This window comes from Scyliorhinus torazame, chromosome 2, assembly GCF_047496885.1.
Source record: "Scyliorhinus torazame isolate Kashiwa2021f chromosome 2, sScyTor2.1, whole genome shotgun sequence".
NCBI classification, from domain to species: domain Eukaryota; kingdom Metazoa; phylum Chordata; class Chondrichthyes; order Carcharhiniformes; family Scyliorhinidae; genus Scyliorhinus; species Scyliorhinus torazame.
The window spans coordinates 147,729,267-147,745,129 of NC_092708.1; the positions used below are offsets into that span (position 1 = coordinate 147,729,267).

General features: G+C 44.3%; 1 protein-coding gene across 1 annotated transcript in view; it reads right to left on the reverse strand.

The window, feature by feature from the left end:
- col5a2b (collagen, type V, alpha 2b) overlaps positions 1-15,863 on the reverse strand; it is a 338,815-nt gene that overhangs the window by 11,482 nt on the left and 311,470 nt on the right. Inside the window, exons 47-52 of the mRNA XM_072477992.1 lie at positions 15,471-15,524; positions 9,964-10,071; positions 9,595-9,648; positions 8,232-8,339; positions 6,373-6,655; positions 1,777-1,967 (exon numbers count right to left, since the gene is read on the reverse strand). Of these exons, the coding sequence (XP_072334093.1) occupies positions 1,777-1,967; positions 6,373-6,655; positions 8,232-8,339; positions 9,595-9,648; positions 9,964-10,071; positions 15,471-15,524 (798 nt within the window). The remainder of the gene's footprint in view (positions 1-1,776; positions 1,968-6,372; positions 6,656-8,231; positions 8,340-9,594; positions 9,649-9,963; positions 10,072-15,470; positions 15,525-15,863) is intronic.

A 15,863-nucleotide genomic window follows, 5' to 3' on the forward strand; every position in this document is an offset into this window, starting at 1 on the left:
CTTTCAACAAAACAACACATTTCTGCTCTTCAGTCAATGTAAATTCACATTCTGCAACTCAACTGCATGGAACATTGTCAAAATATGCAAAAATAAACAATGCATTTTAAGTAAGTGTTAAATGTGGACCAAATAAGAGTCTTAAAATGTGCCTCTGTAAAAGAGACAAAGCAAATCGGTCACCTAAGTAATGAAGATCTCACGACTGACAGTGTTTCTTTATAGTGTACAAGACACAGTTCACAATTATTACTCTTACTTCATTCAGAAATTCGCTCCCAATTGATGAATGATAACTTTAATTAATCTGGCTTATCAAGGGGCAGCACGGTGACATAGTAGTGAGCACTGCTGCCTCACAGTGCCAGGGACCCAGGTTCAATACCTGCCTCGGGTGACATTCTCCCTGTGTCTGCATGGGTTTCCTCCGGGTCCTCCAGTTTCCTCCTACAGTCCAAGGGATGTGCAGGTTAGGTGGATTGGCCATGCTAAATTGCCCCTTAGTGTCCAAAGGTTAGGTGGGATTACAGGGGTAGGATGGGCATTGGGCCTGGATATGGTACTCTTTCAGAGGGTCGGTACAGACTCGATGAGCCAAATGGCCTCCTTCTGCACTGTAGGGATTCTATTTTTAAAAAATCAATTTACTCTGAAGGATATGATCTGGAGCTGTAAACCTCAATAACAACGCACACAGGTGAATTGTTACAGACACTAACGGGTTACAGAGCGGTAGCCCAAACTGAATCAAAACCCTGGCTCATCAGCCACTTTCACTCGTATTTCTCGGCTCCCCAACGCTGCTCTGTATTTCTGGCCAGGTCTTCCGAACCCCTCTTCCTCAGAAAGTGGAGCATACAGTTGCACGGAAAACTCCACCTCAGCGCTGGAGCATTAAGAGGAGAGGGAGGCAAACTATGGCCCCTTTTTATGGCACTAGCTGCCATTACGTAAGTTCAAATGTCCAGTATGAATGTATAAATGGATGAATGAGTGAAAGGACAGGGTGGTAAGGTAGGTAAGTGGGTGAGGTAAGTGAGTAAGTGAGTTGGGCAGGTGACGTAAGTGGGTAAGGTGGCAGGTAGATGTGGTGGTAGGTGGGTAGGGTGGAAAGTGGATAGGATAGTAGATGGGTGCGGTGGGTTGGTGCGTGCATTGGTAGTCGGGTCAGGTGGAGTAGTTAGGCAGGAGGCCATTCAGATTGGATTGGGGAGGATAGTGGGGGCTAGCCAGGTCTGGTAGGGTGGTTAGACAGGAGGTCAGGCATTGATGCGGTCACAAGGAGTAGTTGGTCGAAGATTAGCATGGTCGGAAGTGCCAGCTGAGTCAGATCGGGCGGTTGAGGTTGGGAGTTTTCAGTGATCAGTGTGATTAATCAGGGGCTCAGGGGGAGCGGTCAGGATTTCAACCGAGTTCGGGGAAGTGATCAGTGTGAGTGACTGGGGAGTCAGTTCTGGAGTAAACCAAGAGTGAAACTAGGATCTTTCCTGGGTATTCAGATAATTAAAACAAAACTGTTCAAAGTTTCCAACTCTAACACAGTGATGGAAAACTTTTGCGGAGGGTCCTAGGGAGCAGGGGGATTGCCCATCAGATGTTCAAACTTTGCGGGCAATCCCCACGGAGGCCAGGCCATCAGGACTTCATGGAGGCCCGACGTGTATCTCGAAGACAGGAAGATCCGGACCAATGCTTTCTTTTGAAAGTCTTTCCTGATCCGAGCTCCAAAATGAATGGAGCTGGAAAGTATACTTGTTGCGGTGTCATTTTATTTACCTGCAATCCACTGTTCATAGAGCCACCAAACCATACGTGTCCAGCATCATCGCCATTTCTTTTGCTCCACCAGGTTTTACGTGGTATTTCAGATGGGTCAGCAAGGATACAGGTCTCACCAGTGTCCATATTACAGTATATTTTAATAGCATCCTCAACACAACCCTGGTTAGGATCAATCCAGTATTCCCCTGTGAAATATATGCACATTCAGATATTCAGTTGTTTAAAGGTAATCGGCAATAGCTTTACATGTAAGAAGTTAACACTCTCCTGTTCTCACATGTGTGCAAGTCTCACATTACAAAAGGTGGAGAAGGAAAAGTCCTTTGTCTAAAAGGCCTACTGGCCTGAGCAGCATCTATTTAATTTGTCCTACAACTGCCTCCACATATTTTATTTAGTTCTCTGAAAGAAGATAGATGAAGCCCCCAAGAAGAAAATCTGAAAGCGAATCCAAGAGATAGGCATGACGCATTAGGGTGTCAGTTTAAGATAATACACATAATTCAGCAATGTGTAACTTACCTCCTGACTCTTCAGTCTTTTCATCATCTACAAGGCACAAGTCAGGAGTGTGATAGAATACTCCCCGCTTGCCTGGATGAAGGCAGCTCTAACAACAGTCAAAAAGCTGAACACCATCCAGGGTAAAGCAGCCCATTTGACTGTCACCCCATCCACCACCTTAAACATTTACTCTCTCCACCATAGATGCACAGTGGCAGCAGTGTGTACCATCTACAAGATGCACTGAAGCAACTTGCCTAGCCTGCTTCGGCAGCACCTTCCAAACCCAAGACATCTACCACCTAGAAGGACAAAGTCAGCAGATTTATGGTAACATCACTATCTGGAAGTTTACCTCCAAGTCACCCACCATCCTGACTTGGAACTATATTGCTGTTCCTTCACTGTCACTGGGTCAAAATCCTGAAATTCAGAATCACAGAATTGTTACACGGCACATCGTGTCTGCACCGGCTCTCCAAATAAGCACCATGGCCTACTGCCATTCCCCTGCCTTTTGCCCGTACCCCTGCACATTGTTTCTATTCAAGTAATCATCTAAAGTCCTCTTGAATGCCTCGATTGAACCTGCCTACACCACACTCCCAGGCTGTGAAATCCAGAACTGAACCACTCGTTGTGTGAAAAAGGTTTTTCTCACCTCATACATGCTTCTTTTTAAATCTGTGCCTCCTCCTTCTTGATCCTTTTACGAGCAGGAAAGATTTCTCCCTATCTACGCTGTCCAGCCCCCTCATGGTTTTGAACATCTCTATCAACTCTCCTATTGGCCTTCTTCTCTCCAAGGACAACAGTCCCAACCTCTCCAATCTATCGTCATAACTGAAGCTTCTCATCCCTGGAACCATTCTTGTAAACCTCTTCTGCACTCGCCCCGATGGGTTCACATCCTTCTACAGTGTGGTGCCCAGAACTGTACACAATATTCCAGTTGAGGTATAATTAGTGCCTTGTATAAGTTCAGCAGAACCTCCTTGCTCTTGTACGTTGTGCCCTATCAATAATGGCCAGAATACTAAATGCTTTATTGATTGCTCTCCCCACCTGTCCTGCCACCTTTAATGATCTATGCACATATACACCCAGGTCCCTCTGCTCCTGCAACCCTTTAAGAATTTCACTCTTTATTTTATCTTGTGTCTCCCTGTTCACCCTATCAAAATGCATCACCTCACACTTTTCCACCTTGAACTTCATCTGCCACCTATCTGTCCACTGTACCAACTTGTCTATACATTTTTGAAGTTCTACACTGTCTTCTTCACAGTTTACAATACTTTCAAGTATTGTGTCATCCGTAAACTCTGAAGTTTTCCCCTGTACACTAAGATCTAGATCATTAATATATATCAGGAAAAGCAAGGGTCCCAACAACACTGCAAACCTTCCTCCAGCCTGAAAAATATCCATTGACCATTACTCTCTGCTTCCTATTATTCAGCCAAATTAATATTCACTTTGCTACCGTCCCTTTAATTCTGAGCTTTAGCTTTTCTCACAAGCTTGTTATGTGGCATTGCATTGAATGCCTGTTGAAAGTCCATGTACACTATGTCAATAGCATTACCCTCATCAACTCTTTCTGTGACCTCCTCAAAAAACTCCAGCAACTTACTTAACACGATTTTCCCTTCAGAAATATATGCTGACTCTTCCTAATCAACCAACATTTTTCCATGTGACTACTAATTCTATCCTGAATAATTGTTTCCAGAAGCTTGCCCACTGATGTTGAACTGACTGACCTGTAATTGCTGGGGCTATCCTTACAACCTTTTTTCGAACAAGGGCGTAATATTTCCTCGCCTGTTGCCATGAACTGGGTAGCATCTACATACTTGGTAAAGACAAATGCAAGGTATTCATTTCATACCTCAGCCATGCCCCCTGCCTCCATATGTAAATTCCCTTTTAGGGAGCTAATCTTCCCTACTCCTCCTTTTATCCCCCCTTCCCACCGCCACCTTCTTAAGAGCAATTAGGAATAGGCAATAAATGCTGGCTGTATCAGGACATCCACATCATGAATCAAAAATCAATTTTGACCTGACACTTCCATGGTCCTGGCAAGTCTGGAACATTTTTACTCAGTATTTCATTAACTGCAATGACACCAATTTTTAATTTCAGAATGTATGTCTGAGCTGACACAGGTCAGGTAGTGAAGACAAAGATTTCTTTGCTAACTTGCTAAAATTAATTAAAATGCAAATGAATTTGATAGCTTTGAGATCTCATGGATCCCTTCACTCATCTGATCATATTCCTGAATGCCAATATTTATACCTTGCAATTATAGTTCATTTTAATAAAAGTATCAAAGAAACCAGCATACTACTATAATAAACGCAAAATATTGCAGATGCTGGAATCTGAAACAAAAACAGAAAATGCTGGATAAACTCTACAGGTCTGGCAGTATCTGTGGAAAGAAAAAATTGAGTTAACGTTTTGAGTCCATATGACTCTTCTTCAGTGCATTACTGTACTTGTGCTAATCTGCAATCCTGTTCTGATGAAAATACTCACTTGGTTCCTTTCGTAATAACTAGTTGCACAATATTGAACAATTCTGACAGGAAGCTTTGTCCAAAACATTACAATTCTTTGCTAATTTTGCTGATGTTTCAAATAGCTTAAAGTATGTTAAGTTTGAAATGCCCCATAACATGTTAAAGACCTTTCAGCTTTCAGAACACATCAAGGATTAAAATGGGAAATTCCATAATCCATATGATTCAGTTGCTCAATGGTTAATTTGGCTGACCACTAGTGGAGCTATACAGACTCAATGGGTGGGATTTCCCAGCACCCCCTTCCCCATGGCATATTGTATATTTCCCGCTGGTGGAGGCAGCCTGAAGGAGAAGGTGGGGAGATACCATCGGTGGGACCGGAAGACCCCGCCGGCGGGAAGGGCTAGAAAAATTTGGGCAATATTATTTTTCTACAATGTAAAGAAATTCAGTTTTTAAAAACTCCTTGGCATGACGTCAAACTGCAGGTTCCAATATTATGACAGTTTTTTCTATCTCTCTTTTAGTCTTCACATTTCAAAGGGATATTGCCCAAAACATTTCAGAAATAATTCCAACTGCAGTCGTAATATTGAATTTTATTGGTGTGCGCTCTAAATACTTTGAACAATATCCTCATATTGACTGGAACATTTTAATTAATATTGCTTAGAATACTGAACAATATCCTGCTTTGATAGGAGCCAGGAATTTTACTATTGTGACATTGGGCCATTATTTTCCCCACTGTACTAAATATTAGTGGGATTGTAATTCAGAAGGAAACAATCTAGCTCAGAAGTATCTACACTTGTTTTTAAAAAATCATTTCTAGCATGTCAGCATCAGGTGGATGTTGATATTAGCGCTGTCTGCCTTGTGAAGAAAGGGCAGGTGGAAACAAGAAGACTACTGAGCCACTCAGAACACAATCCTTCTGCACCATTTCCAATTTGAACCCATAGGTGGATCAGGCACCCACTTAAAAGAAGAGACCACCTCATGATTTATGTAAGTAGAGCCTATTGCTTCATTGGGACATAAATTGTATTTCAACTGGGGTCAGAACGTACAAGCTTCCAAGGCTTTCCCATCAGGCCAAGGCAGGTCTGTACATAAGAAGTCCTTCTGGAAAGTGCAAGCCTTTCCTATGTGGAAAAGCAGGACTGCACCTTTCAGTCCCATGAGGAATGTGGCCTTCCTTTCCCCGGACTTCCCCATATCTCCTGAGAGACCAGGAAAACCCTCTCCCTGCCACCTGCCAGTAAGCTGGTAAGCAGCCAATGGTCTGATGTTTCTCAATGCCCTTTTCCCAGTCTTTCTGTGTAGGGAGTGGCTGACAATAATCCAATTAGGTAGACAATCCCAGCCTGAACCTTGGGCTATCGAGTCCAATTTTCTATGGCCCAGGCATCCACCGAGCCTACAAAGGTTTTTGGGCTGAGAGACCACTGCTATTTTTCCCATCCTGTGAAAAACAAATGTTCAATATTTCAGAAAGAAAAATCCAAATTCTCACAGGACAGAATACTTCCTTCCAAATACATACCACTTTTCTTTTCCGGGTGACAGAATAGAAGATCCTGGCATGTTCGTGCTGGGTTCTTTATAGAACCATCTGGACTACGCATGGTTTCTAATTGGCTACTGAGGGATTTGAGGGTAGCGTCTACTCCTGACACCTTAGGATCAGTATAGGAGGTCTCGTCGGCATTGGGTAAATCCAAAATACTTGGGTTCATCTCATAATGGCCAACAATAGTCTCATAGGCAGCAGTGGTAGGACCGGGAGGACCAGGAAGACCAGGTGGTCCTTCCTCACCATGAGGACCCTGTGAATGGTAAATTGAAGGGTCAGTTTTGAGATTTTATATTTGAACTTAGTTTACACAGAGCGAATTACCTTCAATTTTATTATTACAAAGACTTTGGGCGGGCATTTCCAGCCACACCCATCCGAGACCCGAAATTCACGCCCAAGATCAACGGACATTTAAATGATCCTTCAAATTTTCTGCACCACCTACAACAATTCCCATGGTGGTTGGGACAAAAAATACACCCCATTGGATTTGTATAGCACCTTTCATAACTTCAAAGCATCCCACAATATTTCACAGTCACTGATTAAAAAAATACTAATTCATGGAATGTGGGCGACATTGGCCAGATCAGCATTTATTGCCCATCCTTAATTACCCTTGAGAAGGTGGTGGTGAGCTGCCTTCTTGGACTGCTGCAGTCCCTGTGGCATAGATACACCCTCGATGCTGTTCGGGAGGGAGTTCCAGGATTTTGATGCAGCGACAGTGACTGAACGCTGATATATTTCTCAGTCAGGATGGTGAGTGAGCTGGAGTGACTTGCTGGTGACCTGAACTCACTGTCAATACTTGAGCAAGTACAGCAAACAAATTGCATGCGAAAGTTCCAAAAACAGCAATGAGGGATAAATGGTAGTCAGTTGGGCTTTTCTTTTAATAGTGCCTTTTATATCTACCTTGGCAGCACGCTAACACAGTGGTTAGCACTGCTGGCCTCACGGCGCCAGGGACCCGGATTTGATTCCGACCTCGGGTGACTGAGTGAAGTTTGCACGTTCTCCCCCGTGTCTGCGTGGGTTTCCTCTGGGTGCTCCGGTTTCCTCCCACAGTCCAAAGATGTGCAGGTTAGGTGGATTGGCCATGATAAATTGCCCCTAAGTGTCCAAAGGTTAGGTGGGGTTTCAGGGGATTGGGCCTAGCTAGAGTGCTCTTTCAGAGGTTCGTTGCAGACTCGAAGGGCTGAATGGCCTCCTTCTGCACGCTAGGGATTGTATGAACAGGTAGATAGGGCAGATTAACATCTCACCCAAATGATGGTACCTGCAACATTCTGAGTACTCGACTAAAGTGGATCTACAGTCCTGGAGGATAACTTGAGCCCACACACTTCTGATTCAAATAGAAAGTATTAATATTGAGTCAACTTGAACCAAATTCTAATTGGCTTTAAATGCCGAATGGTTCCAATTTTAATATGCGTACCCGCTCCAATCAGAGAATACCAGCAATTTATTAATTTTATCGTGGTCTTTCAGGAAGTTTCCAATCAGTGACATATTCAAATATTCTGTGATACATCAGGCAGAAGGTTTTTGCTCATTTGCTCATCCACTTTCATGGCCATTTGCTCATCCACTTTCATGAGAAACAGCTCTAAAATCTGCGCAAAATTCTACTTACTGTAAATCCCTAATTTATGTTAACTACAATTACACAGAGCTAAATGCCACTCACAAGTTCTCTTCATTGGTATTTTTTAATTAGCTTTTACTGTATGGTTCAACAAAGACATAGATAAAGTAGTGACTACATAAATTATATTGATGCGATGCATTCGTGTTACACGGAGATTCTGCACATTTACCTCAGGGCCAGTTTCTCCAAGCGTTCCACGTGATCCGGGTGGCCCAATAGGCCCAGGGAAACCAAAGTGACCTTCTTTTCCAGGAGGACCAACTGGACCAGGAGGTCCCTAAAAGAATATGACATGTTGCAGAATTGTGAATGCCTTTGAAACTTCAGGCCTAAGTACTGATATCCTATGTCACAAGTTTTAGGTGACATTTATGATAAATTTGTGTTTTGTATTCCAAGCATGGGTAAGTGCACCTCTTACACCATTTGCAAATGTTCCTGTGTGGGCACAACTCTGCGCCACTTCTCTAAAACCTCAGTCCTAACTTCCACAATACAGGACCAGCTACATGAAGGATGAAAGCATTCCCATTCTGAAATGCATTTTTATTAGCAGCAACAGAAATTAAGACACTCGGGCCCAACAAATGAGAAAATACAGAAATTTGATGGCATGTGGATAAAAACTTGATGGCTTGTACTCAGTACTGTAAGAAATTGTGGCCTTTAATAAACTGGTATTTTCTGCATAGTATAGACTTCTTATGGATTAGCTAACATGGCATTGATGCTCCCACTCTTGAAAGGCAATTTCTAAACAGTCCCTGGAAATGTCAGGGTCAACTGGTTCAGGCTGCCATGTTGACATTCCTAAATTGGTAGGATGACATCTTATGTATGGCCATTATCTATGGAAGTATTTGAAAAGGGCCAGGAAAGGACCCTCAGCATGACAGAAACTAAAAAGCTGATCTCAGGCAGGGTGACGATTGGGAATGGCGGGGGGAAGAGGCGTGATCAATCTGACAGGTTGGGTACCTGTCCTGTATCCATTGGTCAGAAGGGTTGGAATTGGTGATTGACAATGGTAAGCCACCAGCCCCCAGAAAAAGGGTATATTAACAGGTGCTCAGGGACCAGGGGCATTCCTGATCAGGCAGCTTATTCTGCAGATGGAAGGTGGACAAGTCAAGCAGGAGGAAGACCGAGAGAAGAATTCCCTAACACTTCAACTAGAGAGCACAAGCTATTGAGCAACTGAGATCAATACATTCTGAGCCAACCTTCCATTCGTCCTCTGGGATCAGTGAACCACCCTCAATTGTCATGGGCCATTTTATGTCTAATTCATTCTTGCATAAACTGTTGCTTTTTAATATACTACCTTAAAATTACTTTCAAATGGTCGACCTTAGGTATATGTAATCCCTGAAAAAATGTCCTAAAATCCCTATTGCATGCATTGGATCAGAAACACCATTGTACAACAGGCTGTGAGGCAATTCCAAATCATGGTTTAAAGAAGGTCGCAAGATGATTATTTGTAAATTCTGTTTGTGCTATTAAACTGGTACATGTTGAAATATACTTACTCTTGGACCAAATGGCCCTGGAATTCCAGGACCGCCCTGCCCGCCAGATGGACCCTAGTAAGAAAAAATAGAATGGGATTTGCTTAATGGTTTGAATTGTAGAAGAATCCTGGCCAGGACTTTCTATTTCTGCATTTAATACTCTGTGATTCCCTGACCATCAATTTCAAAGGTTGGAATTTCATAGACAGATGCAAATAGAAGCAAAAAGCTATGATCTACTATATGTATTAAGAGTGCAAATATAATGCAAGCAAAATATGATGGAGTAAGATGAAGTTTTGTATTAACTCCATTAAAATCAAGTTTATACAGTGACACCTGTGAAATGATGTGAAAATAACAATCATTATCTGTTCAGTTACTTACAGGAGGACCAGGAAGACCCTGTAAACCAGTGAATCCACGATGACCTTTCTGACCTCGCTCACCCTGAATTCCATTTTCACCTTTGTCACCTCGTGGACCTTGGGGACCCTACGGAAGTCAATCCAAAATTAAGAAAGTTAGCCTCTCTAATATAAAATGCAGCATAATTTGATGACATGTGAGTAACTGGAGTAGGATCTGCTCGGATACGCTATTTATCTCATTGGAATTTACCCAAAATTGGTCAAATCAGCTGAAGATTGGTACATATTACAAGCATAAATTCCATTCAACGATCTTCTGTGTTAGTTTAAAAAAGATAACGGGCCGAGTCAGCAGACCCAAGTTAAAGTCCACTGAAGGGCACATTTAACAGGGTGTTTCTAGACGCCTGAAGCTTCAAGAGACACCCCTCAATTCAATGGCAGTTTACCCTTTCTTTTGGCCTTGACGAGTAGGTCCCCATCGAGCCCACTCTTTAAGTAATTTTCTACACTGGGAGCTCAGCTCGCCAGTGCAGGAAGACTGCTCACGGATCGGGGCACCATTTTTAAAAGCATCCCCAATCTTTTGACCGCCCCCTCTGCACCCCTACCTTGACCTCAGGAACCCCCACCCCCACTTCACCAACTTTACCTCTTCCGGTGTCCATGAGCTCCTCCTCACCCCACCTCTTATGGACAAGGCTCCTCCCCTCCCCAGGTCTGACCTCTTGCATGGGCAACCTGGCACCTTGGCATTGCAAACCTAGCATGCGAGCAGTGTCCTCCCCAGCCTGGCAGTGCCATCCAGGCACCCTGGCAGTGTCGGAATGGCACTGCCAAGGTACCAGGTGGTACTGCCAGGCTGGCAGTGCCAAGGTGCCCAGGTGCTGAGGGAGTGCCAGGGTGCCACCCTGCCCTGTCCACAACCACACAGGGGCCTCAACTCATCAGCAAGACTCCCCAAGATGCCATCACGGTTGGTTCACAACTTTAGTGAACCTATACCAAATGGCACCCAGTTGAGGTCTCGCTGGTGAGGCCGGTGAATGCCAGGCCCAGGGGGAATTGGATGCGTGCATATTTAAATCTCACCAGTGAGATCCAGATCATGACATGTCACGAGATTCCGTTGAATTTTGAATCTCGAATCTCGTGAAAGCTTCTCACGAGATTCAACGACCTGGCCGTGACACCAAGTCGGGCACGACGAGGTCACTGAATCTTGCCCCACACCAAAAGCTTGCCCCACACACAAAACAGCCCCACTCATATTGAATGAATCACCATGGCGGGTTTCTGCTAATTGCAAAGGTTTGTGGGCCTTCAAGAGATCTTACTTATTTTTTTAGATTCAAAGGCACCAACAGGCACTTTTTAAAAACTTTTATAGCTTTAAAAATGTTACTAAGAAAATGACTATTGAAACCAAATAAATAGTCCTGTGTAGCTTTTTTGTTAATTCATTTTCAGATTAAAAAATTAGGTTACTCACGGGTGATTAAAATTATTTATTTTTTGTGATAAACCCATTTAAATTGTATCAATCAAAAAGCAACAGGTAAATACATCTGGGATTTTTTTTTTAAAGCATAAATATTTTAAAAGATTTATGTCGTGAAACGCTGTTCAATTGCGCTGGCTCTGCGCAGATTTTTTGTTTGACAATATGCAAATTACTTTACACAAAAAACGAGAATAAGTTCTCAAAATTGGCACCATTCTGAGTGCAGCTTACAACCTGTCCGCCAATCGTGCCCATAGCGAAAATCTTTCCGTATGACTGAGGAAAAAAGGATGGAAGGAAACAATTCTGTTTCTATGTCTGTATCACATTCTACCAATTTGGAAGTAGCATGAATACGCTAAACTTAAATCAGAAATATACTTTAGGCCCCCTGAATCTTACCAATGATCGCTTTCCATGTGTTACAAATCCATAATTTTATATGTGCGTTCGAGGGTACCTCAAAAGCAGCTTAATGCATCCACCTGAAATTCACATCTGCTATTTTAGCAGTGCATTCATCTATTTATGTTAAGTATATCAATGCCTCAATAAAATAGGAATACAGTAATTTGACATGCTCATGATGCAATTGTATATTTTGCTGCAATTTCAGGACAAATCTCAGAATCGTATGAAAGCTCAATGGGGATTACTCATGACTCTGAAAATATCTTTGAGGGAGACGAGTATATATTTTCTGCTATGCTCTTCATTTGGACTAATTATTTCAATTAGTTTTATTTTTGATCTTTGTTATTTAAATAATAGTCAATTTGAGTTGACATCTGGGGCGAAATTCTCCCCCAACGGCGCGATGTCCGCCGACTGGCGGCAAAAACGGCGCCAATCAGACGGGCATCGCGCATGCCCAAAGGTGCGGAAGGCTCCGCATCTTTGGGGGCCGAGCCCCAACATTGAGGGGCTGGGCCGGCGCCGGAGGGATTTCCGCCCCGCCAGCTGGCGGAAATGGCGTTTGTTGCCCCGCCAGCTGGCGGAAATGGCGTTTGTTGCCCCGCCAGCTGGCGCGGAAATGCGGCGCATGCGCGGGAGCGTCAGCGGCCGCCGACAGTTTCCCGCGCATGCGCAGTGGGGAGAGTCTCTTCCGCCTCCGCCATGGTGGAGGCTGTAGCGGAGGCGAAAGGGAAAGAGTGCCCCCACGGCACAGGCCCGCCTGCGGATCGGTGGGCCCCGATCGCGGGCCAGGCCACCGTGGGGGCACCCCCGGGGTCAGACCCCCCCCCCCCTCCCAGGACCCCGGAGCCCGCCCACGCCGCCTGGTCTCACCGGAAAATACCAGCTTTGATTTACGCCGGCGGGACAGGCAATTTCTGGGCGGGACTTCGGCCCATCTGGGCCGGAGAATTGAGCGGGGGATCCCGCCAACCGGCGCAGCCCGATTCCCGCCCCCGCCCAATCTCCGGTACCGGCGACTTCGGCGGGGGCGGGGGCGGGATTCACGGCGGCCAACGGCCATTCTCCAACCCGCTGGGGGGGTCAGAGAATGACACCCCAAGTTTGCCAGTTTCTTTGGAAAGCTATATATAAATCAATATTTTGTCCTGTCACGAATACAAATGCAAGGTATTCTGGAAACTTGAAAGCAAATCAGAAAATACTGCAACCACTCGGTAGTGCCGTCAAGATATGTAGAGAGAAATATAGGGTTAATATTTCAAGTCAAGTCTGGTGGAAGGCCCTTGGCCTGAAACGTGACCTGAAAAATTGGTCAAGATTTTCCAGTCCCGCCAATGGTATCACAGGTGAGATGGGAAAATTTGCAGAGGGCCAAAAGCCCTGCACACGGTGGTGCATGGCCTGGCGGGACTGGAAAATCCTATTGATTAAGTCTGTAGGCGGGTGTTACCGGTTGTTCATACCAGCGGGAAATTCCGGTCCCATGCCAGCACACGGGTTCTCCAGCTGTCAACGGGAAATCCCATTGACAATGGTGGGGTCGGTAGATCCCGCTGGTGGGCCACCGAAAAACACTCGGCGGGGTGGTCGGTAAATCCCACCCTGTCTCTCTCCTTCCACAAAATGCTGCCAAACCAGTTGTTATTTCCAGGGTTTTCTGTCTGTAATATTGCCCCAACACTGCTGCTCCAGAATTGCAAGACAAAATAAATGCAACTTGATAAGTTATTCTAATCCATATAGCTATTTGACTGTTGTGATAGATAACAAGAGTTGCAGTGCAAAATCTTCACATGATTGTATGGACTTGTAAAATACTATTTGGCCCATAATCATTGAATTCTGGATTTATGTTCCATGCATCGAATCATGTTTTTATATTGGAAGGATGTGGTGAGTCTCTGATTTTTGTTTCTTTACATAACAGCAAATACATAACAGCACTGCACCAAAAAAAAAAATTGGGGTTTAGTTTTTAACCTTCTTTTGTGACTACAATGCAGACAACGTCTGGTCTATGGGGCTCAGGTCCTCTATTTATATAATCTCAATGCATGCAGAGTGATCTCTTGTGAATTGACTAACATTTCCATTACACAGCAGCAGTCAACCCCATGGTTCGTTTAAATGAAACCTTTAAATCATCTGGTTTGGGGCGGGATGTACATTGGCATTGCTAAAGTTTAATCCAAGTAAAACCGGCAGATTCCTCAGAAAGAATAGAATTTCATTCCACTGTTCTGTGACTATTGGAATATAATGGATAGATATGACCAGCACACAACTCTATCCTCACCGTCAGCCTCATGCCCAAGTCTCAAAGGTGAAATTATTTGTACTCTTGTAATAATTGGGTACATTGGTGCAAGTTAATGCCTCCGCACCTCTGCAGCCAGTGGGCTGGGAACTTAGAAGGGGCCATATGATAAGGTAAGAACATGGGTTAGAGAGAGTCCATTGCCTCCCCGACTCCCCCCACTTAAGCCAGAGACAGGGAAGGTTGAGCCCAGCCTTCCCACTTGGAGGTCAATTGAAGCCTTTAAGTAGCCAATTAAAGGCCATAAGGGCTTCATTCTGCTGTCACTGTTATTCTACCAGCAGCGGGCAGGAGTGCTGCATATGCCACATGGGTATTCTCTGGTGGTCTCCCTGCAGATTCAGATGGTGGCAGGGGGTCTCTAGTTTGGGTATTCTGTGTTCAACAAAGGGCCCCTGGTGGCATGGATCACCACCACTGACAAAGGTCTGACCCCAGCAAGCCTGCCACACTTACCTCTCTTTTGGAGCCTCCTTCATGGCTGCTGCTCTGGGGCCTGCTGCAGTCCCAGCAGAGATCACCTCTCCTTGTGAAAGTACTGGGTCTGGAAGGCTGCCGACCCTCTGATTGGCCAGCAGCTCTTGGAGGCGGACTATTTGTTTTTGAAAGCATGGGAACCCAAATGGCAGGTAGTTAAATGCCTGATTGACTATGGGCGGCACGGTAGCACAATGGTTATCATTGTTGCTTCACAACACCAGGGTCCCAGGTTCGATTCCCGCTTGGGTCACTGTCTGTGCGGAGTCTGCACGTTCTCCCTGTGTCTGCGTGGGTTTCCTCCGGGCGCTCCGGTTTCCTCTCACAGTCCCTAAAGATGTGCTGTTAGGTGAATTGGACATTCTGAATTTTCCCTCAGTATGCCGGAATGTGGCGACTAGAGGATTTTCACAGTAACTTCATTGCAGTGTTAATGTAAACCTACTTGTGACACTAATAAAGATTATTGTAAACCCATCAGTGCTCCCAGAAATAGCCGTGGCTTTCTGGCTGATGGATCGCCACAGTCATTAAATTCAGCCCATTGTTTTTGTTACATGTAAAATGTAAATTTTTCTAAAACCTTCCTGAAGTGTGATAAGTTCACGGTCAAATCCGAGATAAACAAACATATTCTGCCTTTTATTGAAGATTGCATTGAATTTAAATGCATGCTGAGACTGCAGAGGTCAGTAATATCAGATTACAGTCCATGAAACCTGGATCAATCAAGACATCATCTGGATAGAATATATATCAGACTACGCACTCATTGTACAAACACTGAATAATAAGTTAAACAGCTTACTGGTAGTCCACGCCCTCCAGCTCGACCAGAGGTTCCCAATGGGCCACGAGAACCCTTTGAGGAAAACGGACAGAAAGGGTTATCTTTACCATACAAAGACTTCATACTTGAGAATATTGGCATTACTTAATGGGTGAATACATCAAATGGAAAGGAAATTTCAAAAACACAGTGAAGTTGTTTTCATTTTTGCCACTGGGCAGTGGTGACTCGAACACCTGTTTTCAAACTCATCCAATTATCCTTTCTGTGTATGACAATAGAATGGAGAATGAATATGTATAATGGGAGTGGACAGCCAATCAGGCAGAGCCAGCTCCCCATGCATTGGTGAACGTTCAAATCTACCTCATAACTTTGGCCGGCAGTTAACTCATGTTTCCTTCTAGTTTT